This window comes from Microcebus murinus, chromosome X (genome assembly GCF_040939455.1).
Source record: "Microcebus murinus isolate Inina chromosome X, M.murinus_Inina_mat1.0, whole genome shotgun sequence".
NCBI lineage: Eukaryota > Metazoa > Chordata > Mammalia > Primates > Cheirogaleidae > Microcebus > Microcebus murinus.
Window position 1 is genome coordinate 66826875 of NC_134136.1, and position 26898 is coordinate 66853772.

Below are 26898 nucleotides of genomic sequence, written 5' to 3' on the forward strand. Positions count from 1 at the left end.
CAGATGTATAATTTTTAAAAAGATTCAAGTGCTTAACACACACACACCCATTCACTGGGTATTTGTATGTCACTTATCATAATTCCTTGAAATTAGCAGTAAAAAAAAAAAAAAGATTTCCAACATAAGTGTGGTGTTGCAATTTTTTTAAAAAACAAAACAGAGAAGATAGACAGTATATTGAAAAAATGGATCACAAATAGTACATAAATGCCCAAATCCCTAGCATCATAAACATTTTAGGAAATATTCACATAAAGGCTTGAATAACAACCCTCAACAAAATATAAGAGATAAAAATGATATATTAGGATAAGGTAAGAATTACAAAATGGTATTAACATATTTGAATAAATAAAAATCTCACCTTCAGAGTTACAGTGAATACTAAGACTGTAAAAACAATGGTTCCAAATGTCCAGTTTCCATATACCTGAAAAACATTTAACAATTACATGTACTATAAATACACAAGCCTGTTTAAAAAAAGAAAAAGCCCAAGTTTAATCCTGCATGTAACTGCCAAAGGTTTTTGTATGAATTTCTTAGGGAAACAGCTAGTCAATAAGATCAAGCCACAATGCTGGATTTTCCTGTAATCCTAAATTTTCATGGACAGGTATACCACACCTGTGGTTGGTAGCATTTATTTCCATTATTCCATGTAGCATTGAACAGGGAACGCACTGGTGTGAGAAAGGCAGGAAAAGAACCCATAACTATTCTGCTAACAGCAATGTTCATCAAAACAAGTCATCTGGATGACTCACATCTCTAAAGAGTCTGGTATGGGCTTTTCCTAGAATACAGAATGAAAGCTCTCAAATCAGCAATAATCTGTAGACAAATGGACTCATTTTTTAAATGAGTCTAATTTTTTGGTTGCAAATAGAGCTGTCAGCATGTGCACATCAAAGAAAAGCAGATACCACGTATAAATCCAAATGATGGCAATGAACGGCACATATGCTTACCAAATGCTGTCAAGATCTGAATGCGTAACATTAAAACAGAAAATGAGATGTAAAAGGATTTTAAAAAATAAAAACAAGGCCAGGCGCTGTGGCTCACGCCTGTAATCCTAGCTCTTGGGAGGCCGAGGCGGGCGGATTGCTCAAGGTCAGGAGTTCGAAACCAGCCTGAGCAAGAGTGAGACCCCGTCTCTACTATAAATAGAAAGAAATTAATTGGCCAACTGATATATATATAAAAAATTAGCCGGCCATGGTGGCGCATGCCTGTAGTCCCAGCTACCCGGGAGGCTGAGGCAGAAGGATCACTCGAGCCCAGGAGTTTGAGGTTGCTGTGAGCTAGGCTGACGCCACGGCACTCACTCTAGCCTGGGCAACAAAGCGAGACTCTGTCTCAAAAAAAAAAAAAAAATAAAAACAAAAAATTAAGGTTAATAGAAACAAAAAAAGGATTCAATCAAATCATACATGGGTGTTATGTTTAGTTGCTAATAGCAGTTCTTGCACTTACTATACTTTTAGCAAACATTTAGAAGGATGGTGACATATACAATAAAACCTTATTAATTTGGACTTCATGAACCCAAAATGGGAAATAAATTGAACAGAGGTGGGGTTGACACTCCTCATGTAGCACCTGTAAAGTTTGCTGAGTAAATAAATCATGTCAACAGTACTGTAGGATTATGTACCTTCTTTGGAGCAAACTCTTTTTAAGGGTAGCCAGCTATATACAATTTTGAGCCAAATAAAAATAAAACAACAAGTGGAAGTCACAAAATCAGTCATAAAGCTGAAGGGAACAAATAAATCATAAAAACAAACCCATTCTTACTGATGGACAAAGCTGATTGGAAAGCTAATGTGACTTTCTCAAGAACATGTAAGGATTTAGCAGGACACTCTCCTTGGCAAGTGCTACATGGGACTACCCTATAGTAAATTTGTATTTCCCCAACAATTACTTTGTGATTAATAATTTTCATGAATTCATACAACCCTGACTTCTGTTAGTCCACATTAGAGAGGTTTTGACTATAGTACTTAATTTCAAAGTACCATTCAAATTCACTGAGCCTATCACCTATTTAACAGATGTTAATGGTCACTGTACTCAGTAAACTCTTTTTGAACCTTAGCATTGCTTCATGTTATGATTAGAAAGAATGAATGACCATAAAAGAGAAATCCTAGAAATAGCAAAAAAGAACATGGTCAAAGCAGCATGCAAGGCAGTGTGTTTGGTTTTCTATTGTGTGGCTACAAGAAGAAGGCCTCCAATTGCCCCCCATCAGTAATTCTCTCCTAGAGTAAAGCCAGGGCAAAAGCATCCCAGTGCAGCTGCTGCCTGAGATAGTCACTTGCTGGGAAGGTACTGACAAGACCAGTGTAGCCTTTCTGGAGAACACTATGCTCCCAATTTGGAAGGGAAGAAGGTAGAGAAGAGAATTCCCTCTCTTCACCTATCGGGCAAACACTATGAAGATATGACATCTATCTCCTTTGACTCCAAGCATAGAAGGCCACTATGAATAAGAAATGAGTGGGGCCAGATTGTTCTTTAAAATGAGAAAAGCATTTCTCACATCAAAGAGCAGGGGTATAAAATCTGAAGTCCCAAGGCCTCTGTTCATCTAGCGAAAATCACGTCCAAATTAAGGTTCCTAAAAGTTTGCACATAAGCGCTCTAGTTAACCATGCACACAGAAAGTGATTTCTTACTTCAACACTTCTATTGTTCTAAAGAAGTTATTAAGAACTAAATATTGTATCTTAAGAGAAACAGTTTGCAAGATGATTATAGCTACAGTATGTTTATGACAGATCCAGTGCCCATGAAAAAAAGATAAGCCATGCTTATAAATACCAAAAGATATAACGATGTGTTTTTATTTTTACCTTTCCATTTTCTTCTAGGGATGCAGTCTGAAAAAGAAAATATGTCCCAAAGAAGAATACTGTCCCTTGAAAGGCAGACAGAAATGTCCAATATAAGAAGGGTCCCAACTGTAGCATGGCATTGCCAGAAATTTTCCTATTGAGAAATGGGAAAAAGGTTAATGAATTTTTTCATTTAAAGATACAACGGAGGTTAACTGTGTCACAGAAATTTCGAAGAGTACATCTGTGTGCTAGCTCTTTCCTTTTGCCTTGTTGAACTGCAGAAAGTAAGATGGGTCACTAGCAGCTCTACTGAAGCCACCCATGAAAATTCGGCCATATTTCTCACTCTTGTTGCAGTTGCTCAAATCAGCATGTGCTGATCCAGAAATACGGTCTCAATACGCATTGCCAGTGTTTCCATCAGTACACGAAGGAGTTCATTAAGTTGGACTAAGTGATCTTCCTTGAATAGATTATCCAAAGGCATCCAACCAATGAAAGAAAACAGGCTAGCTTTTTGTACATACATTTTTTTTTTTAAACCTCAAAAAAAGAAGATACAGTGAAATGCCAAAAGTGGGCATGGGAATTGAACCCATTATAATGAGGAGGCCTGAAACGTTTTTGGTAAAGGGCCAGACTGAGCCAAAGGTTGATTTTCATGTTATCACCTCCTGACTGAGGCACTGGAGTAAACTGTCAAACCATTTCTAAAATTCTGGCCACTAATAATAATAACATCATCAACAATAATTAGCTCCCATTTAATGAGTACTTACTATATACCAAGAACTGGGTTAAAAGTTCACTAACTATTTTCATCCACATAAAATCTACATGAAATAGGTATTATTATCACTCCCATTTACAAAAAATAAGGAGCCTCAGGAGGCATAACATACTGGTTCCCAAACTTTGATGCACACTGTAATCATCAGGATCGGTTGCATTTACATTACAAACTGAGCATCAGGATAGTTTTTGGAGTTCCTCAGGTGATTCCAGTGTGCAGTAGTTTGGGAACCACTAGTGTAGCAGCATACCAAAGTTCACACAGTTAGTAACAGACAGAGCTAACACATAATCCTGGATTGAGTTGACTTCTGAACAGGTGCTTTCAACCAAGCTACCAAGCTTTCCAACTACAATTGTTTAAAAATGTCTTTAAATCAAGATTTCTTCCCCGAAATTTAACCTTTTTTAGGTCTTAGATGCCCTTTATATTTTTTCCATCAAGTCAAATAACATGTTTTAAGTTGTACAATGATGCTTTGATAAATGGCATAAATGATAGATGGACAGATTAAAAGCTTAAATCTGTCAAAAATAGCATAACCTGAGCACAAGTCAGAATGTTAAATAAGGCTACCAATACTAAGAAGCAGAGCTGCAGAAAAAAAGATGGGTTTGTGTATGTATTTCTTTTGGATTCTATTTCAATTTGCTCTTAACATTTATCAAATGGTATGTAATCACTCAAATAGCACACTTGTTGCCAATACTACCAAGAATATAACAGGGCTGCACCGAATAAGGAACACCTTTGTAATGTAAGTGCAACTGATCCTTGTTCAATTGGTATTGAGTACTATGGCAATTATGGCAAAACATGGCAATTATGTAACTTTTGCCTACTAGGATTTCCAGGTGCGTACAGGACTCTGAAATTCAGGAAATGCTGTCTGTCCTAGAAAAATGGCAGGGGATGGCTGCTGCCCAGAAACAAGCTCTCCCCACGGCCAGTAAGTCATGTATGTCTCCAAGGCAACTGAGAGTCAGAGAAAGCACCTCCCTGCAAGGAGTACACAACTGCCAGCCAGTGTGGCTTTTGACAGTGATGGGCTGAGGCAGAGAGGGCAAAAGTAGGACATGGTTCTGTCTTTACAGACCATCTATGTAAGCTACAAAAGAAAAATGGCAGGGGAGTCATGATATGTTGAATTATAGGCCAGGTTTTCTAGCAGCACTCAGATGAATGTTGGAGAGCATCTGAGAGAATATGAAAATCTGTGAGAGAGGTTAATCAGCAGCATAGGCCTAGGCCTAAGCACCTCCATATGATGGCAGGCAGCAGGTGTACCAGGGCTCTTTCTTTTGCCTTTTAAAGCTGTAGAAGGAACACACTACATCTGTTCCTTCTATAGAAAAACTACAGTTTACTTTTTAAATTTCTCTTAAAAATTATGAAAATAAGCAATTATATCTTGTTTCAGTGTTTGGAAATGCCTGAGTTACTAAATTCCAGAAGGTGACACCTGTAATATGCTACACAATGCCACTGCTAATATTAAGTGGTACACTGCAGAGAGAGCCATATATGAAGACCAGGGCTTCATGTTTACAAAGTACTAGAGTAACAGAGCAATCTACAGACAGACCAAGAGCAGGGTCTGATCAAAGCATGCACTCACTACTTACAAGTACGACGTTAAGAAGGAAAGCCCAACTTTGAGCTTGGCAATAAGCATACCATAGTTTTAATTTTTGCATCAGATATGGTTAAGTATGCAAAATTGTTCAATAATTCATGACCTACCTGCAATGCAGTAACTCAAACTTCATGTAAACCCTTATAATATTTTGTACTCAACAGCTTTGTAGATTTTCAACATTCTTAATTTATAAAACTGCTTAGCACAGCCCTAAAGGCATGTGGAGGAGGGCATTAGAATAACAAGATTTATAGCTACTGTCAATTGAAAACTTGTCAGGCACTGTTTTTTAAGTTCTTTTGCATGTAGTGACTCATTGAATCTTCACAAAACCATTGTGATTGGATGCTATTGTTGTTCATACTTTACTAAAGATGAAATTGAGGCACTTATCAGTCAAGTAACCTGTACCAGGTCACACAGTAAGTGGCAGAGGTAAGATTTGAGCACAGGCAGCCAAAACTCTTTCTTGGTGGGACTGAATGGGAGGAATTTTGCTTAATACCCCTCAAACCTCATTTTAAGAAGAGCAGCTACACTCTTGGGCTTTACTTTAGTGGTTGTCTGAAGACAACTGCTGTCTGGTTGAAAACCACTGGCCTGCTGGAAAAAGCATGGCAAAGAGGGCTGAATTCTGATCTTTGTTTTGCCTCTAGTTATACCCTGTGCCCTTAGGTAAGTCATTTCTAGGTCTTGGTTCCTCATTTTCAAAAAGAGGGTATAGGGTATGGGAGCTGATACTCCGTAAGATTTCTACCAAGGCTACTTGTTTCTTTTTCTTTCTTTCTTTCTTTTTTTGAGACAGGATCTCACTTTGTTGCCCAGGCTGGAGTGCAGTGGCTCAATCATAGCTCACTGCAGCCTCAAACTCCTGAGCTCCAATCTATCTCCTAACTCAGCCGCCTGAGTGGCTAAGAACACAGGCCCATGCCACCACACCCAGCTATTTTTTTTTTTTAATTTTTTTTTGTAGCTAAAAGGTCTTGCTATGTTGCCCAGGCTGGTCTTGACCTCCTGGCTTCAAGTGATCCTCCCACCTCAGCCTCCCAGAATGCTTGGATTATAGGTGTGAGCCACCATGCCTGACCTCTACCAAGATGTCTAATGATTCTACTTTAGATCTAATTGTCCATTTACAACAAATACAGGAAAATCAGTGGAACATGTTAAATAATGCCATGAGGATGCTATCGGCAAACTCTAGACTGGGGAAAACTTTACAACATAAATGATCCGGTTTCATCAACAAATAAATTACAAGGTTAACCTACAGATTAAAAGAGACTCAGGAAGCATATCAACATATGAAGAGTCAACTGAAGAAATTTGAACATTGGATATTTGATGATATTAAGGATTTGTTAAGTGATAGGGTACTGTTATTTTAAAAAATCTTTAAGAGATACATACTGAAATAACTGTTTTATATAATGTTTGAGATTTGCTTCAAAATAAGCCTAGATAGAGCGTATGGGGTTATTAATGGAACTAATGGAACAGGTAGGTCAATGAATTGATAGTTGTTGAAGCTGAGTGCTGAGGACAGGGCAGTTCATTCTATAAATAGTATTCTCCCTATTTTTGTGTATGTTTGAAATTTTCCTTAATAAATACTCTTTTTTAAATGATGATAAATTCTGTAAGTCTGCAAAATTCTAACAGTTGCTAAATGTCAATTTTATGAATCATACTGGCTAAAGAAATCCCTTATATTTGTGAATCTTCGTTTCATACAAATAAACCACCTGAGACTCTTTATTGTACTATTCTATCCACTACATAGCAATGCTTATAATCTGCTATAAATTAACATCTTTAAACCTTTAAACCTAAACAAATCTTTGGACCTTAGTTGTACGCTTAACTTCTAAAAATCCAATTAAATCATAAGTTAGACAACTGGGGCTAATGTCAAATTCCCCATCTATAGAGAAAAGCATCCATTTCCAACTGAGGCAAAATGAATACAATGGCTTGAGTTAATTGTTTTGTTTAACAAAACAATTTTAGAAGGGGGCTAATAGAAGAGGGTGGCTAATGCTTCAGGTGCTGTTTATAAGAGAAAGACTAACAACTTCCTCAGTTTAATCCACTAGAGGCAGAAATCAATATTCTAAAATACCGAAGATTTTCATGTGTGCTTTTTGTTTCTGCAGTTAAAATATCATGTCTTCCTATAAGATACTAGAACACTATGACAATATAGGTTGAAGTTTTAGGAATTAGTGATTTATACACATTCAAGTATATGACTTACACCTGGAAAATACATCATTGTACTGTTGAGTGGTCTGGTTTCAGTAGCTAAAAATTCCAAAGAGAACTATATAATCAAACCAGGTAGGCAGTTCTGTGTCCTTCCCATCTGCAGATGAAATAAAACTCAAAACTCTGAAAGTCTGAGGGGATTTTAACTATATGTTCATCTTACATATATAATCGGGGGTCTGAGGTCAGAGTGTCAATGTTGACATGCTGCTCCAGTAGACTGTAGGCCAGGATGGGCAGCGATGTGAAGCAGATATTGTACATTGTAAGGTAAGCAGCATCATACAGTGGCTGAAATGACAAACAGAGGAAAGAAAAAAATTTACTGTAACAATTATGTACAAGAGGATATTTAAGTATTTGGAAAAATCGCTAGCTAAAACAAGATTTTCTTTCATGCTTTTTGTGATAGTATAAGGTCACTCCATGGTAACTATAAAAATGAAACTAACATGTTGTGATGTGTCATATTAATATAACCATCCCTTTAATAGAATCTTATTCAGAATGTTTACATGCTATAAGCTGTATTTCTAACAGACATTAATAACTTTTCATAAAAACTTAATAGCTAAAAATTCAACTATTCAGGAGCTATGTCAAGAAAGACCAAATAAGTATAAGCTAAAAAAAACAAAAAACAACAACAAAAACAAAAATAAAAAACAAACTGTTAAAAAACTAAATATAGGCAGTGGCCAGCCTATGTACAGTTGTTTTGGTTAATACTTTACATATTTTTTGGTTAGTATTTTCAAGTCCAAATCCTATAATATATTTTTTAACATCTTCTTCCTAAGAGGCACCACAGTTCTTCATGGTGTATGTCCTTTCTCTCTGCACTGACTAATAAACCTAATCTGATCAACCACAAGTGTGTTCCTGGTGATTTTTGGCTAGACAACTTTGACAATCTTCAGCTCCTAGAACAGAACTTGGTATACAGAAAGCATCCAATAAATACTAGATGAATGAATGAGTACAGACTGGAAGCTATAACACATTTGTATAGAACTGAACTGATATTATACATCTTGCTTTACTGAAAAATATTTAAGGTATTCTATGAGCTTCTGATGGAAGTACGTAGTGAGTTCAGTATTTATCTACACAGTGCTAGATATCACATTACCATTTTCTGTGGCCTGGATAAATAATACCCCATACTCATATGTATTTTTCACACATATAAATGTTCTTTGATTAACGCATTTAAATGTGACACAAATTAACACAAAAACGTATTTTTTAATCAATGGCTACTAAAGATAATTACTATCATAAAAATGTGATAAAATTAACACAATTATGTATTTTTAATCAGACCACTGTGAACTAAAATAAAATTTTAAGGTTCACCCCCCCACACATACTGGCTGACTGAATGGATCCCCTCATAGCCAAAGAAATATACTAAAACTAAATTGCCTGCCTGGAGGAGAGAGGTCAGACATGCCTCCTCATCATGCCCACCCCCCCTTCTTGGGGACATCCTTTGTAACCCATTAACAGGCCTAAGGTTATGCAAGACAAACCAGCAGGTCCTCAATTTACACAACAAATATATGTCCGGTGGCTTATCTCTGATTAAGAGCTTCTTACCTTAAAACATTCCAAGCCTCTAGACAACAGCTTCATGTCTTTAACCAATTACAAGTCAAAGAATTTTTAAGCCCACCTATAACTTGTAAGTCCCCTCCTCTTCAAGATGGCCTACCTTTTGGGCCAAACCAATGTATGCCTCCCACATATTAATTGATGACTTTACCTGTTACCCCTGTCTCCCCTGAAATGTATAAAACCGAACTCTAACCTAACCACAGCTAGTCCACTTGCTCAAGGCTTCTTGGGAGTGGCTCTGGGTCATGGTCCTCAAATTTGGCTAAGAGTCAATCTCTTTAAAATTACAGAGTTTGGCTTTTTTTCCCCCATTGACACTGCTAAAGATAATTACTATCATAATGGAGATTGACTCGAAAAGGTTGGGAATGACTTGAAAGGAACATCAGTTAATTCATTAGATGACTCAAGAATGTTTACTGAGTGCCCACTAAGCCCCAAGTACTGGGGACAGAGATGATTCATCCCTGTCTACCAGGGAGTTCAAATTCTAGATAGGGAGATAGAATGGGAGGTGCACAGGGAGCTAGGGAAGCCCAGGGGAGGGGACCACAAATTTGGCCTGCAGTAAAGAGGAAGCAAGAGATAATGCATGCAACATTCTCAATGAATGTTAAAAAAATGGCTGTATATAAGAACATGGAGGTACTTTCAATATATTTTCTATAAACAAAGATTGAAGCTCAGTAAAGATATTCTATTGAATTAAAAGGACCAAAAAAGGTGTTAAATTCCTTTTAATTCTCAAGGGAGAGGACTAGTCTGTGGCACACAATACTACATTTTCTTTAGAAACTACCCATTTTCACTAATGAGTAAAATTTTAAAAACTACAACTCCAATTGACTGGTGTATAATTTAGTCTTAAATTTCATTTTAAAAAAAGAAGCATCTATCTACTTTTGTTTCACTATGTTACTTTAAGGTTACCTGAAAGATAATTGTAATTCTTATGTGCATAATTAAGGGAGACAGGCTGTCCCCAAAACAAACAGGTTTAGTTGATAATATTGTTTCTTGTTAAACACATTACAATGTTTTCATTATTAAAAAAAAAAAAAGACAAGTACTATCCTAGCTTTTTGCTAAAGAAAGAGTTGCTTTTGCATAAAGAGTCCCAATCTTAGTCTCATTTCTACATTCCCTATAGCCTACTTTCCAAGTTCCCCAAAATACCTAAAGTGGTTTGGGAATGAAAAAGACTGACTACTCATATGAACTCTAGAGATATTTGTAAAAAAGGTTGCTACATTCAGTACTAACATAAAGTCAAAAATAAAGATTTTACACATCATGTCACCTTCTCAGAGAGACCTTCCTTTGACCTTGTTACAGCAAGTGTTACGGCGGGTGGTCCCGAGGACAAACCGAGCGGCACACTGAGAGTGGAGAATCAAAATTTATTCGCCAGTGGGCTCAGAGGGGCCTCACCACCAAATTCTGAGCAGTCTACCCGATTTTTCCCACTTTTATTAAGTTGGGGTGGTCCGAGGGGTGGGGTACCAGGTATAGGTTAGTTGACAGTGTCAAGCAATAGGTTAATATTATGTTGATGCGCCAGGCAATAGATTTAGTGTTATGCTGATGCCAGGCAATAGACTAGTTGATGGGCCAGGAAACAGGTTAGTATTATGCTGATGTGGGTCTTCCATGAGTGGTGGGGGTCTCTAGTGCCTGATGTGTCAAGTAATAAGATGGGGGTTTCCCTTATCAAGCTGGTATATTTTTGCTCTAAGATGCATTACTTTCCTCTGCATACTTCCTTCCCTCAGCTCCTTAAGGTCTCTGTCCACTTATCACCTTAAAAGACAGACCCTTCCAGATCAGCTTCTCTAAAACAGCAGCCCTCTCCCTCAGTCACTCTATCCCTGTATTATGCTTTATTTTTTTCCCCATCAGAGCACATATTAGTACCTGACATAATATATTTGATTGTTGTCTGTCTCTCTCATTATTATACTGCAGGTTCCATGAAGGTAAGGGAGTTTGTTTTGATCACTGCTATAACCTCAGCATTTAGCCTGGCACAAAGTAGGCACTCAAGAAATATTTGTCAAAGGAATGAATCTATGAAGTTCAGTAACTGAAGAAGCCAAATGCCAACTCCTATGGAAACCTAGGTATTTAAGGTAACGTAAGACCAAAGATAGTCCGGGGGTTTGAATCTCACTCAGCTAGCTTTATAAGGAGTTAAGTCCTTTCTTTCCTCATACAACTTGTGATTGGTAAAGGCGTTTTAAAAGGACAACAAAGCAACAGACTCCTTTCAAAATAAAATTAATGTTTCAACCAGATCAAGCCAACTTCCCTGCAGTACTTTGCTACAAATTAGTTAAGAAAATTTGAAACATCTTTTTAAATACTTGCATTCATCCAAAAAAGTAAGAAATTAGCAAGCAACATTTTAATCAATAGCAATTTGAATGTTGAAGAAAAGCAGATTGATCAGAATTTACAAAACTCAGTAACTAATACTATCACTTTTAAATGCAAGAAGGCTGATGGCACTTCCTACAACCTGAAGATGCTTAATTCATAACATAATCTGCTTAACTGGCACCATGGGGCTAAGGACTCAGCATTGATGTGAGACAGCATACCAAATGGCAAAGAGGTAAGTTCAAGAGAATGAGAGCAATCTCAATTAGGAGGATGCATTCTCTTTAAAATACTACGAAGGAATTAGGAAAAAAAAATCACTTCCTACCATGAGGAACTAAAAGGAGTAAAGCTTGCCTTTGAAATTTAGACTCTCAATCTTTAATACCTGTGTCGATGTGGTAGCTCAGCTTGGCAAAAATCACTGAACTGCTCTTAGATTAACTACAAAATTTCTGAGTCACTGAGCATCATAGCTTTTGTATTTGGCTATACTTCTCACTAGAAGCAACATCAAATCTGTTTCAGTTGTTAAAATAAATGTGCCTGCCCATCCCACTACTTATATATCAAGTTGAAATATAGCTTATTCTTTGTGTAGTAAATGTTCAGAAAACAATAGAGGGCAAAACATCTAGAATTGCTTTAAGTAATCCAAGGATTTGTCTAGGCACCACAGCTTCTTGGCCAGTTTAAAGACCAATGTTTTTATATAAAACCAACTTGAGGAACTACAATGGTGTGATATTTTACTTGATGAAATAAACTATAATGTTTTAGAATTATAAAATACATTTTATACATTGATAAAAAGAAAAAAATCCAAATACTCTTGTTAATGTTATCTCAATTCCAACAGGATGTACCAAGAATGTTTCAAAAAGAAAACAACAGTAAGATAATTAGTAAAGCAAAGACATATACATTTGCTACTATCAAAACCCAAGTCAAGAATGATCAACTGTTGAAACAAAAAAAAAATATCCTTTTACTTTGGACAGACTTCCATAATCTCTATTAATCTGTTATAATACACGAAGATAATTTATTAACAGCAAATATAAACTACATTATAACAAATAACTTGGGAAACAAACCTGTTGTGAGAATCCACAGAAGAACTGGTACAAAAACTGTGGCAAAATGAAACAAAGGTTCTAGAAAAAAATTAAGACAATTGTTAATATTTTCACTTGATCAGCATTATAAACTAAATTGGGAACTTGTACTTCAGTCTCTAGACATTCCTAAATCATTCTAATGTCAGAATGCAATAAATCTCTATTCCAGAGACATCAGGAAACAGCTCAAAAAGAAATTCATATTAAGAGCAACTTTTGCCCTACCAAGGCAGAAAAGGATCTCACTTACTTTATGAGAACCTCTTGCTAGTATTCTTCTTCTAGAGAAGAAATGAGCTCATCCAATATGAATACCTAATGACACTGTACCTTAAATATCAGTTAGATTTGCAAAATCATCATAAGGTAGACCGACAATGCTGTAAGAATATATTTAAAATCAATTAATGCCAATAAATAGTTAGGAAACTGTCATAGACTATGTTGATACTAACAGTATCAACAAATGCTTTATTGCCTTTATTATTGCCTCATCAAACAATAAACGTATCATTATGGAACACCTACTATATAGGGCCAACTTCTTTCTCCTAAGGGACTTATTGTTTAATTAGGAAAATACTGAAAATACGCAGATTATAAAAATATGAACTGGAAATTCATAAGGCAATAAAAGCCAATGAGTGTGACTATAAAATACTGAAATTAATGAATTCAGGCAAAACTACCAGGACTAGAATTTTCAAATGAGTGCTATCCTTCAAAGTAGGCTGTGGGCTTGAGAGCTGCTGTTATTTGTTCATGATGTCTATGGACTTCTCTTTAGGAAGCCCCTTCAAAAGCCTACTTTTGAGTCATGTCAGAAAAACAATTTCCTCCCTTTTGTCACACATTCTCACTTAGGTAATATCACCAGACTCAGCTCTGGAAGACTGGAAGCTGTTTTTAAAAATCAAATGCAGGCTGGGCCCGGTGGCTCATGCCTGTAATCCTAGCACTCTGAGAGGCTGAGGCGGGTGGATCGCTCAAGGTCAGGAGTTCAAAACCAGCCTGAGCAAGAGCGAGACCCCGTCTCTACTACAAATAGAAAGAAATTAATTGGCCAACTAATATATATAGAAAAAATTAGCCGGGCATGGCGGCATGTGCCTGTAGTCCCAGCTACTCGGGAGGCTGAGGCAGGAGGACGGCTTGAGCCCAGGAGTTTGAGGTTGCTGTGAGCTAGGCTGACGCCACGGCACTCACTCTAGCCTGGGCAACAAAGTGAGACTCTGTCTCAAAAAAAAACAAAAACCAAAAAAAACAAAAAACAAATGCAACCTTAAAGGATGAACATCTGACATGGCTGAGGATATTTAAATGGATATACTACAGGCTCTGGAGGATGTCCTAAACAGCGGAGGCTCTACATGTTTTTCAATCACCCCTGCAGCATGAGAACTAATGTCAGAACCCCCATGGTCATCACCTGGAAGAGCAAGACTCATTTATTTGTATGTATCAATTCTGGTACAAGGCAAAAACACTGTCCACAGCATTTCTAGAGTCATGTTTTATGAAAAAAATAGGTGTTCTAAGATTGGAAGAGGCAGAGCTCAGTGGAGTAACTTATGAAAAGCAGGGTATCTAACTCCCCCACTAGAATGTAAGTTCCATCAGAACAGGACATTGCCCATTTTATTCCATGGTGAAACCTAAACAGTGCTTGACACATGGTAACACATTGAAAACATATTTGTTGACTGCATAAAGTCAGAACTTGAACTAGGTCTTTAAGACAAATAGGATATGATGATAGCAGGAACCAAGGCAAGGCAGTATGTATATTAAACATGTATAATAAGGCAGGGTCAAACTGTGGGGTGCCTTAAAAGCCACACTAATGCTGAAACAATAGAGAACAAATTTTCTAACAGAAACACTGAAAAGTGGCATTCTTTAAACATTAACCTGGTTCAGTTATGCAAGGAGGATTAAATGTTGAAACAGAAGGCAGGAAGATCTGTCACTAAAGTACGCCAGGAGTGAGGCAATAATAATTTGAAGATGCAATGACAGGAAAGGAGGAAGGAAATACTTCTCAGCTTAGCCAATGAGGGTTGAACATATTAGAAATCCTCTTGGGACAAAAGCCAGCAATAAAAAAGAAATACTGCTAAGTCAGTAACCAAGATGATAATGGGCATACAGATACTAATAAAGATAGAGGACATCATCTACCTAAATAATCCCCTATACTGGGAACAGGAATTTGTCAATTTTAGATCACTGATCAACATTTGCCATTTTAATGTTTGTTTTATTCTCCTAACAGAGCATCCCTTCCATCTGGTGGCAGTTGCTTGAATTGCAGGCCAAGATCCAAAAGAGGCAAACCAAGCCTTTAGAATAGGATCTGATTACCAGGCAAATCTGTAAGGCAAATCTTCATGAGATCTCCTACCAGGTGGAGGTTCAGAGAGACTAACCATTTATTCTCATGTAGGTCTGTTAGTTATTGAATGCAAGGTCCAAATAGACCCTAACTATGATACAGAAAGAGTCCTGGGCTTCAAGTAAATGAGCCTATGGTAGAAATCTAGCTCTATCACCTCATAGCTGGAGAGCCAAAGGCAAGTTTTTATCTCTCTGAGCCCTACTTTGCACATATTTTAAATGGAAGTAATACTATTTGCCTCAAAAGAAATTTGTAAAGATTAAAGAAGAAAATAAAGGGATTTTGTAACTAGCAAAGTACCTTACACATACTGGATTAATCATCATCACCATCATCATTATAATCCTCCTCCTTTTCAGTGTTTGGCCTGGCTACCAGTTGATACTGACTGGAGGAGTCTTAGCAAATCTGTGAACCTGAGTTCACGGTTATATTTATTTTACAAAATATAAAGTTAATAGGAAAGACCTAGAGTTGATTATAGACAACTGACACAGAAAAGCAGTTGCTGAGTTTTCTCTCCTGTGAAATATAGATGATGAAATTCAAATGCCATAATTGCTTCAATCATTTAAAACTAGAACATACACTTGATACTATACCTACAACTGGAATCTAATTAAGAAATTTGGTAAATTCTATTTCCTGGTAGACAATATCAGGTATGCAGACCCAGTCTAATGTGTACTATAATGGTTGGTAGTAAAAGAAAACCAAGGTATTTGTTGCAGAAACAACCTCAGTGTCCAATAATGGGAGCTTAAGATATTGTACAATTATGTTTCAGAAAATATTAAACCGAGAAAAATGCTCACAATATATTATGTGAAAAGGCAAAGTGTGAAACAATATATATTGCATTAAATAGGGAAAAGATTTCTTTTGGGGGTGATGGAAAAGTCTTGGAATTAGATAGTGGTCATGGTTGCACAGGAGAGTGAATATACTAAAAGTCATTGAATTGTACACCTTAAAATGGTAAATTGTTATGTGAATTATTTCTCTAAAAATTAAAAATAGAAAACCTGTATGTAGTATATAAAATATACATATACATTAATTTGTATAATAAAAGATCAGAAGGTCACATAACAAAATGTTACCATTGGTTCTCTCAGTTGGTATGCTTATGAACAATCAGAGATGACTGTAAAAAATTTCATTTTAGAAAAGGAATTATATATACATTTAAAAGAGAGACTTGAGAAAAGCCATTTTTGCACGATTCTTTTTGTTTAGAGCATTAAGTCACTAACATTCCCAGAAAACCTCTCAGAAAATCTCTTGAGTAGACCTTTTGGTGTAGCTCTTTTAGAACCACGCCAATGTTTCACATACTCAAAAAATAAAAAATTAAAATAAATCAGGACTAGAGGGAAATGACCCAAATGGAATGCAAACAAAAATAACCTAACTGTATTTCAAACAAATAACCTAACCATAACTGAAGTAGTGGAAAGGAAAACAAAAAGAATAAGCAACTTTAGAAAACAGTACTTTGACTATATACTCTAAGGCTAAATATAAAAAGAACTGCACACATTTGTGACAACATGGATGAACCCATGAACCCAGAGGACACTGTGTTAAGTGAAATAAGCCAGGCACAGAAAGACAAAAACCTCATGATCTCACCTATATGTGGAATCTAAAATAGTCAAACTCATAGAAGCAGAGCAGTAAAATGGTAGATACCTGGGCTGGGGAGAGGGGCTGGAGAGAGGTTGGTCAAAAGATAAAAAATTTCAATTAGAGATCTATCTTATCTCTGGGATATAGTAATAAAAACATACTGTATACTTGAAAATTGCTAACAGTAAATTTTAAATGTTCTTATCACAAAAAAAGATAAGCAGTGAGGTAATATATGTGTTAATTAGCTTGATTTAGCCATTCCACAACGTATATATATTAAAATATCACATTACCATAAATATATATAATTTTGTCAATTAAAAAATGGCACACAAATAACATACTCAAATCAGTTTGTTTCTCAGGAGTATAAGTTAGCAATTATGAAACTACTTTAAGCATATTTTAGGATTGAGCAAATAAGTGTACATATTGTGGATAAGGAGAACCATGTTTCTCGACACTGGAGAAATGGTTACAAATAAAGAAGAGGGAAAAGCTAGAATGCACTCTGCTGTTGGGACCGGAATCAAAGATATTATTTAAGTTTAGTTCATATTTTTTTTTTTTTTTGAGACAGAGTCTCGCTTTGTTGCCCAGGCTACGGTGAGTGCCGTCGCGTCAGCCTAGCTCACAGCAACCTCAAACTCCTGGGCTCAAGCAATCCTCCTGCCTCAGTCTCCCAAGTAGCTGGGACTACAGGCATGCGCCACCATGCCCGGCTAATTTTTTTCTATATATATTAGTTGGCCAATTAATTTCTTTCTATTTATAGTAGAGACGGGGTCTCGCTCTTGCTCAGGATGGTTTCGAACTCCTGACCTTAAGCCATCCACCTGCCTTGGCCTCCCAGAGTGCTAGGATTACAGGCTCGAGCCACCGCGCCCGGCCAGAAGTTTAGTTCATATTGATCCTTTTGATTCCAGTCTAACATACATGTGTATACATACATACATTCTTACTTAACATCATCAATAGTTTCTTGGAAACTGCAACTTTAGGTGACATGATGTGTAAGGAAACCAATTGTTTTTTCTCATCAACATTATAACAAAATGCCATGACTATAAATGAAACGATGTCATTCGTCATTGTTTCACTTAAAGTCACAGTTTCCAAAAACCTATCAATGTTGTTAAGTGAGGACTTATATATATACACAGATATAGATTTTTTTTTGTGTACACCTTCTATCTACTGAGAAGGCTTAGCACCAATTTCACCCAGCAGCAATGAATACAAATAGCACACAGATTTTGATTTTTAAATACTATTTGCAAATAAAAGGAACTAGTGATCCCTGGAAAAATGTCTACATCCAGGGCTGGGGCAGAGAAGATAACATCCTATGGGACCAGAAAATAAAGAAGTCTTCAAAAATGGTAGGGATAAGGACATGACAATTTGAGGAACAAAATAAATAATGATAGCAGTGGATTTTAACTCATAAAATGAAACATCTGTTTTAGTAGCAGAATCTTCTTTTCAAATGAAATTATACAGAGCAAAGTGGAAGGGTCTTAAGACACCCAAAACAACATTTGAACCAAATTATACATATTAACATTATTATTAATGAGGCATTTTGACAACACGTGCCTCCTGATACGATACGCTAAAAAGGTTATTACAACATCACCTCTGTAGTGTTTGTGCCCAAAACACATAACTTGAATCTAATAATAAGCAAACATTACAGAAGCCCAAGTGGAAGGACATTCTACAAATTAATTACCCAGTACTCTTCAAGAATGTAAAAACCATGAAGACAAAAAAGACAGGAACTGTCCTATATTAAAGAAGACTAAGGAGACATGATAGCTTAAATGCAAAGGTGATTTTGAAAAGAAATGGGCCACAAAAAGAACATCTGTGGGACCACTGGCAAAATTTGAATACAGTATGCAGACTAATTAATAGTAATGTGCTGATTAATACCAATTTGCTGATCCTGATAACTATGTTGTAGGTTATCTACAGCAATAACAGTTGATGAAGCTGAGCAAAGACATGAGAATTATTTCACTAACTTTGCAACTTTGTTAAAGTCTGAAATTATTTCAAAATGAAAAGCCAAAAAAAGTTTTTTTTTTTTTTTTTTTTAGACAGAGTCTCACTTTGTTGCCCAGGCTAGGGTGAGTGCCATGGCGTCAGCCTAGCTCACAGCAACCTCAAACTCCTGGGCTCAAGCAATCCTCCTGCCTCAGCCTCCCAAGTAGCTGGGACTACAGGCATGCACCACCATGCCTGGCTAATTTTTTGTATATATATTTTTAGTTGGTCCATTAATTTCTTTCTATTTTTAGTAGAGACAGGGTCTCGCTCAGGCTGGTTTTGAACTCCTGACCTCAGCAATCCGCCCGCTTCGGCCTCCCAGAGTGCTAGGATTACAGGCGTGAGTCACCGCGCCCGGCCCCAAAAAAAAGTTTTTAAACTTCATTTACCAGAACACAGGACAGGAGATAAAGTTATGGCCCACATCAGCTTAAAATGATTTGCACACCTTAGAACAGTTACTTCACTTTCATGTATGCCAAGTTCATTATACATAAAATAAGTAAGTGGCTTTAACTATATTCATGAATTCTAAATTGTGCTCTAGGAAATCTCTGGGGCAGGAAAGGGAGGTTGAACAAGTAAGCAGCCCTGGGAAATCACACGTAAGTCAATGCAATCCTGCTTCTATCTACTTTATCTGGGAAATTTCATTTGAACACAGAATTCTGCTACTGGAAAATGTAGCTTGAAATACTATTTAGCATAAAAAGGGAACCAACTATTAATACATGACATAATATGGATGAAGCTCAAAAATATTAAGCTAAGTTAAATAGGCCAGACACAGAATCCATTTATAAGAAGTTCTAGAACAGGAAAAACAACTGTGTATATTACATATATTATATTTACATCTTTATATTATCTGTCATACATACTACTACATACATACGGCACAGTAATATAGATCAGATCAGTTGTTGTTTGGAGCAAGGGCAGAGGACATTGGGAAGGAATATAATGAGAATTTTCTGAGGTGATGGAAATATTCTATTTTTTAACTGGGATGGTGGTTGTATGGATGTATACATTTGTAAAAACTCATGGAACTGTATAATTTTAATGAATGCACTTTATTATGTTTAATTTATAGCTCAATCAAATTAACTTTAAAAATTCATCTCAAATCTCTTGCATCAAAGGTTTCTGATTCATTAAATAGACCACCTCTACTTTGATGACTAGACTATAAATTTCAGTATCAAGACAGCAAAAGCAGCATGAAAAAAGAAAGAATAAAACCATGACCAATCTGAGCTAATGCTGAATTAAACAGAAATTAAATCACAAATATTTTATCACATACCTTATAGAAGAAATACTGTACAAGGTGTGCTATTCTCACATAATATAGATGTCCATGAGCCAAAAGCAATTTCTTTAAATGTTTAAACTTTGGAACAGAATAATCGCTATTCCTGGCTGCTTGGCGACCTTCTTTGCCTTTAACACCTAAAAAGAAAATATCTCTATAAGGTGAGTACTTTATAGAATAAGCAACACCCTGGTTTATTTTCATATTTTCAACTTGCTTAAATGTTATAGTTCAATTGTATAGTCTAGCTTTGCTTTTTTTTTTTTAACCAAAAAGGGCTTTCTTTAACAGTGACACTGAACCTTACCAAATAAAAGGAAACTAAGTTTAATTGATAACCACTTATTTGTTACACAATATAAAAGTATTAAATGAATCATTATTTCAATCATTAAAAGGCAAACATTATCTGGAAGCAAAAAATTCAACCTGAAAATTATTGTTAAGGTACTCATTAAGTACTTAATTGTGCATGACACTAGACTAGGTGCTATATTAAGGTAATTCAGAAACCTGCAGTTTGTGCTCTAAGAGCTCAATGAGAATGTGGTGAAATCCTCACGCTGAATGAAATTCTAACTAGCAGCCCAAGGGTCCCATAAGTTCAAACAGCTTTGGGCCATTTCCATGATGAATAACCAACGAGGGGAACTTAAGAATTCTACACTAAACAGTACTACTTCCAAATGGAAAAAAGAACTGAGAATCTAAACTGTAGTACAATGATTTCCAAAATATTAATTCTATATCTGCCCCCAGCCCCCTGCCAAAAAAAAAAAAAAAGTTCCCTGGGGTATTAGGTTTGTTGCCTAACAGCACCCTGACAGGGAATATGGTAGAGGTGGTAGAAAAGCTGTTGTTGAATATCAACATATATATTCAACACTATAGCTCAAACCACCCATAAATACTGCCATGTTGAACACCAGCCAAGCAATTATCATTTCTTAGCCCTAAACAGTTAAGAATCTCAAAAGATATAGTGCAGAATCATAAGCAAGCAATCTGGGCAAGGGCAGAAAATCAATAAAATTTCATGCATACTGTCAAAGTGAGAGCTAAACAATCAACTGTGTTGCCAGTAGGTTTGGGAAATTCACTTTACTTGGCTAATCTAAAAATACCTCTAACTTTGTATTGCTATATACCTACCAGGGGTAGGACTTTGGGATGGACATATTCCATTATCAAATAAAGGCTTTCATTCAATTAACAATTATCATTACAAAATTCAAATTTAAGATGAGCAACCAAAACAATCTCTCTAGAATATGAGACCACTCTACCTAAAAGCAATAATGATACCTTACAGCTGCTAACTCATTAGAAGTTTCTTACCTATTCCCACATGGGATTCCAAGATCATACTAACATCATTGGCACCATCACCTATCGACAGAGTTATTGGGCTGCCTTTTAAATTCTTCACCATTCTGACAATCTAAATATTAAATACAAAAGAGGTATAGAAAAGGTCAAAACAGAATGTGAGACTGGACTACTTTAGGGATTTATGCCTCATTCACATTTGTAAATTGTAGCCTTGAAAACAGAAAGGTAGCTTGTGCATATACAGTCATCCCTCAGTATCTGCAGGGGATTGGCTCCAGAACTCTCCATGGATACCAAAGTATCCCATGTACTTTAAATCATCTGTAGATTACTTAAAAAATAATATCTAATATAATGTAAATGCTATGTAAATATTTGTTTTTAAATTTGTATTAATTTTATTGTTATTTTGTATTATTTTGGGTTTTTTTCCTAATATCTTTGATCCATGGTTGTTTGAATCCACAGATGCAGGACCCATGGATACAGAGGGCCAACTGTATATACAATAGTCTTGAATTCTCAGAAGCAGAAGACAGCCATTGAAAATGTAACATTAGCTCCCACTTGCTTCTGGCTCTGTGCATGCATGAACTATCAAAAATCTTGCCTCTCACACATATTGAAGATCAACACATTTCCCTCTTTTGTCATTGCATAAAGTGTCCTTTCAGATCAGATGTTGAATGTGTGACAGTGGAGGCCAGAAAGCTGATTTGGGGTAACATGTACAGAGCCACAAGAACAAAAATGGGAAGTCAGAGAATAACATTTTTGGTTACCTCTTACTCTCTCTTCCCTGCTGACACTTCCACCTTCCCTAGCAGCACCTCAACCCTTATTCCTAGGAACTTAACTAATGTTAAATTCTTATACCCATCTGGTTTCCAACTAAACTTTACTAAATCTCTTACTACTCAATATGGTTTGACCTCTCCTATAGGTAGCTATATTTTAAAAGGGGCATTTTAAAGGGGGAGAGATTTGCAGAAAGTTGCCCAAGATATGTGTACAAAGCCTGTCACTATTCCCGGAGCATTTATTTAAGATGTGTAAATGCTACTATGGAGTTCAGTGCTGTGTTCATGGCAGGTACTGAATAAAATGTTAATAGCTGGTATTAAAACACTTCTGCCTTGGGGTTCTCCAAATCCTCCTGACAGTTACTTGTGGCAAGTGTACTGGGTAAGCAGCTGCCCTCCTACCTTATGTTTTAGAAAATAATCGCTGTTTAATATGGCAACCCTCAAAACCCCTTGCAATCTAGCAGTTTTTAAAAAGTTTAAATAATTCAGTAGCTAAATAATGCTTTGCAAAAATTCTGTCCTCACAATTTCTCTGACCAGTTAACATAAATAAAATCCATTTTCAACATAACTGAAGTGATTAAAAAAATTATATGATGCTAAAGCACTCTGCAGTTATTTCTTTTAACAGAATTCAATCAGGTTTTAGTTATATTAAACTGCACCAACATACACATATACAAACCATGTACAACAAAAATGATGTGACTGTAAAATGTCAGCTTTCCCCCAGTCCCTCCCCTCATTTGGTTTTTCTTAAAAACTTTTTAAAAGAAAGTCAGAAATAACCTGTAAGTTAAAAGATTCAAAGATGAAATTAGAGAACCCAAACTAAATTTGGTTTTGGTGGGCTATGATACTGGTTAACTAATAACAATTATACCATGTACAGTAATGATTTTCACCTCAAGGAAGAAAAACTGCTAGGAAAGGTCAAAGGAAGGCAATAAAATTATCAGGGGTGGCAGCTTCTGCATGAAAATATAGATTAAAGAGAGTAAAACTTGTCATTGTGGAAACATAAAAGGATATATGATCATGGACTATAAAATAATGAAGGACTCATACAGGTAAACAGGGAGTTTTTCACTGAGTCCCAGGTCAACTGGATTAAGATCTTCCCTTCAGGCCGGGCGTGGTGGCTCACGCCTGTAATCCTAGCACTATGGGTGGCCGAGGCGGGAGGATTGCTTGAGGTCAGGAGTTCAAAACCAGCCTGAGCAAGAGCGAGACCCTGTCTCTACTATAAAATAGAAAGAAATTAATTGGCCAACTAATATATATAGAAAAAATTAGCTGGGCATGGTGGCGCGTGCCTATAGTCCCAGCTACTCAGGAGGCTGAGGCAGGAGGATCGCTTGAGCCCAAGAGTTTGAGGTTGCTATGAGCTAGGCTGATGCCATGGCACTCACTCTAGCCTGGGCAACAAAGAGAGACTCTGTCTCAAAAAAAAAAAAAATCTTCCCTTCAACCTCTAAGATAACTTTCATGAAAAAGAAATAATTTTACCAAAAAATTATTTATTCATCAACTATAACTTCTTGCAATGCACTATGGAAAGCAATGTGCTAAAATCTAAAAGAGATATAAGGCTTGGTCACATATCTTAAGAAGCATATAATGAAGTAATAGAGATAGGTTATGAATACAAGAATATTAGATAACCAGATTAACAACACGAGGTAACAAAACATAACATCTGTGTAGGAATACATGATATTGTCGCCCACATAAGGCGGCCTATGATGTCATTGAAGTGAGAAGACACTAGAATGATTAGGAATGATTTTACAGAAGGAAGAGTGATCTGATGTAAATCATGAACTATCAGTCAGATTTAAATGGACAGCGAAGGCTGGGCGTGGTGGCTCACACCTATAATCCTAGCACTCTGGGAGGCTGAGGCGGGTGGGTGGATCATTTGAGCCCAAAAGTTTGAAGTTGCTGTGAGCTCAGCTGACACCATGGCACTCTAGCCTGGGCAACAGAGTGATACTCTGTCTCAAAAAAAAAAAAAAAAAAAAAAAAAAAAAAGTCAGGGAAGAGGGAAATATTCTATTCCAGAGAAAGAGAATAGCATATACAAAGCCACACAGCCAGGTAAATACAGTACTTGCTGAGAAAATAGATCTGGCTTGATCAATCAATGAGTTTTTTATATAGATGGCATGGACAAATATATCTGGTGCCAGATCAATAGGTAGTGATATTATGAAAGTGACAGCAGGATGCAGGAAGAACTGGAGGAAAGCAAGACTGGGCAAAGAGAAATTATGTGACTAGTTACAGGTGGAGTTCAATGAGCTATTTAAAGGCCTGGCCCTGGAAAGTAATGAAAAGAAAGGAATAAAAGACAGTACTAAAAAATGGACAGAGATCACATGGAAGAATAAAACATGAGGGAAGTCAACACAGACTTCAAGGTTTTCAATCTAGAAACCTGAAAGTACAGTGAGCTCAGTCATAGAAATAGAAGACGACAAAGAAAATGCTGGTTGGGCTCTAGAGAAGGCAGAGTTGGGGTGATAATGACACACCCAAAATGACGTGTTTTGGTATGCAGTTGAAGAAGTAGAACCCCAAAGATTTGTATTGGACATAGTGACTTGAACATCACCTATTTGGACATGACAAATGAGTAGGTGAAGCCCTTGAAAAAGTGACTATAGTGAGAGCAATAAAACAGACAAAGGACTAAAACCCAAGGGGCACCATGTTCAGGGTGGAACAAGCAGTATGTGGTTAGGCATTCACATACCTGCCTGGGCAGAGAAGTAGTCAAAACCCAGGTAAGCAATTTAAAGCTGTAGCTAGCAACGGTGAAAAGAAAGAAAAGAGAGAGAGAGAGAGAGAGAGAGAGAGAGAGAGATGAGATAAGATAGATCTATCACTTCTGGAGGCAAGCTTCTAACTGATGGGACAGATTTCTATGGATACTGGCTGGATCTGATTCCCCAGCTGGGGCCAAGTGAGGTTTTAAGACTGTAGAGAAGAAGAGCCTGTGATTGCATTGGGGACTGTGAGCTAGAAGGTAGACAGAGGCAAAGCCCCAAGTAGGAGGGGCTATGCATGTGTGTGTGGTGTGGTGTGGTATGTAAGGAGAAGCCACAAATGCAGCCATCCTCAGGTCTAGTACAATTGGCTAAAGAATCTGAAGCAGCAAAATTACATATGTAAGAATATCCTGCAGTGAAAAAATATGTAAATGAGACTCTAAGTTTCCTGGTACCTAGTGAACACAAAGAAGCAAGATAAGGCAGATCAATTTTGGCTGTGTGACCTGGAAAAGGTAGCATATAGGAGGTGGCTCTTGAGTTGGGTTTTATTATGAATAAAATTTCTTTAGACCAGGGGAATTCAGAGAGAATTCCAGATGAGGAAATGATATAAGAAAAGTTTAGAAAGCTGCCTTAGCATATCACATGGAAGAGACACAAAGAGAGAACAACCAACAAGAGTGGAGCATTTATGCTGGATAAGGGAGTGGTAATGGACACAACCATGTAGAGACACATTAAGGGACACTGGGGGAGCCCCAAGTGCCACATTCAGTCAACTACCCATCAGTCCTAAGGGACTATGAAACCACTTGAAAGTGTCTGAGAAAGAATATATCATGGGAAGAGTAGTGTTTGAATAATATTAATTTGGAAGTGTGGGAAAAGAGATTGAAGATGCGTGAGTGAAAGCGAGGAGACCAGTGAAGAGACTAAATCAAACAGTTTGTGTGTAAAGTTATGAGTTTAGACTAGGCTGGCAGTAAAAGGTTTCAAAAGACGGCACAAAATGAGAGCTATGACAAAAGGTGGGATTAACAAGTTATGATGACTAAATATGGAAGGAGAGGAGGAAGATCAAAGGTAGTTTTAAGACTTAAGGAACAAAGAAAAATGGCACCGGTAACAGGAATAATAGACAAGGGAAAAACCAAACCAGTGTGCATAGAAAATTACAAGATCTGTCTTGCACATGAGAATTTAATGTGACAGTAGGGAATCCCATATGGAGCTGTCTAGCAGACAGCTAGAAATAGGAGACTGAACGTCAAGAAAAAGTCAGGGCCAGAGATTTCTTCTGAATGCAGACTGGAGTTCACTGCAGGCTTGAACTCCTGGGCTTAAGCTCTCCTCCTGCCTCAGCCTCCTGAATAGCTGGAACTATAGGTGTGTGCCACCAAGCCCATCTACTTGTTTCTTTATTTTTGGTAAAGATGGGGTCTCGACATGTTGCCCAAGCTGTTTCAAACTCCTGGCCTCAAGCAATCCTCCCTCCCGCCTCAGCCTCCCAACGTGATGAGATTACAGGCATGAGCCACTGAGCCTTGCTAGGGCCAGAGATTTATCAAAGAAAGTCAGAGAAATGGATGTCTTTATCCAAAGAGATAGTCCATAAAGTAAAAAACAGAGATTAACTTTGCCCTAGAAAAAACTGATAATTAGGGAGAAGACAGAGGATAATGCAAAATGAAAAAGACAGTAGGTTGACAAAGAGGATAAAAAACACCAGCACCACATGCTATTACAGAAACAAAGGAAGGAGAGTTTTAAGGAGGACATAATTGATAGTGTCAACTGCAAAGGAGAAATGAGAAAGAGAATGGTAGACAGCACAAGGGATTGGGCCGTTTGCTTGCAAGCAAGACAACAGAGTAAGAAGAACAAAAAGAATGCATGGGGCTA

At 36.9% G+C, this 26898-nt stretch overlaps 2 protein-coding genes across 7 annotated transcripts in view; one reads left to right on the forward strand and one right to left on the reverse strand.

The window, feature by feature from the left end:
• The window catches only part of ATP11C (ATPase phospholipid transporting 11C (ATP11C blood group)), a 190550-nt gene that overhangs the window by 17301 nt on the left and 146351 nt on the right, over positions 1-26898 (reverse strand). For all 6 annotated transcript variants that reach the window (XM_012782513.2, XM_075999369.1, XM_012782516.3 and 3 more), the window contains 6 exons: positions 21420-21522; positions 20073-20218; positions 12652-12711; positions 7719-7846; positions 2871-3006; positions 368-433 (listed from right to left, as the gene is read on the reverse strand). In XM_012782513.2, coding sequence (XP_012637967.1) covers positions 368-433; positions 2871-3006; positions 7719-7846; positions 12652-12711; positions 20073-20218; positions 21420-21522 — 639 coding nt within the window. The remainder of the gene's footprint in view (positions 1-367; positions 434-2870; positions 3007-7718; positions 7847-12651; positions 12712-20072; positions 20219-21419; positions 21523-26898) is intronic.
• Positions 3145-3309, forward strand: LOC109730302 (small ribosomal subunit protein uS14-like). Its single transcript, XM_075999370.1, is given in 1 exon segment — positions 3145-3309. A coding segment is annotated over 1 exon segment (165 nt).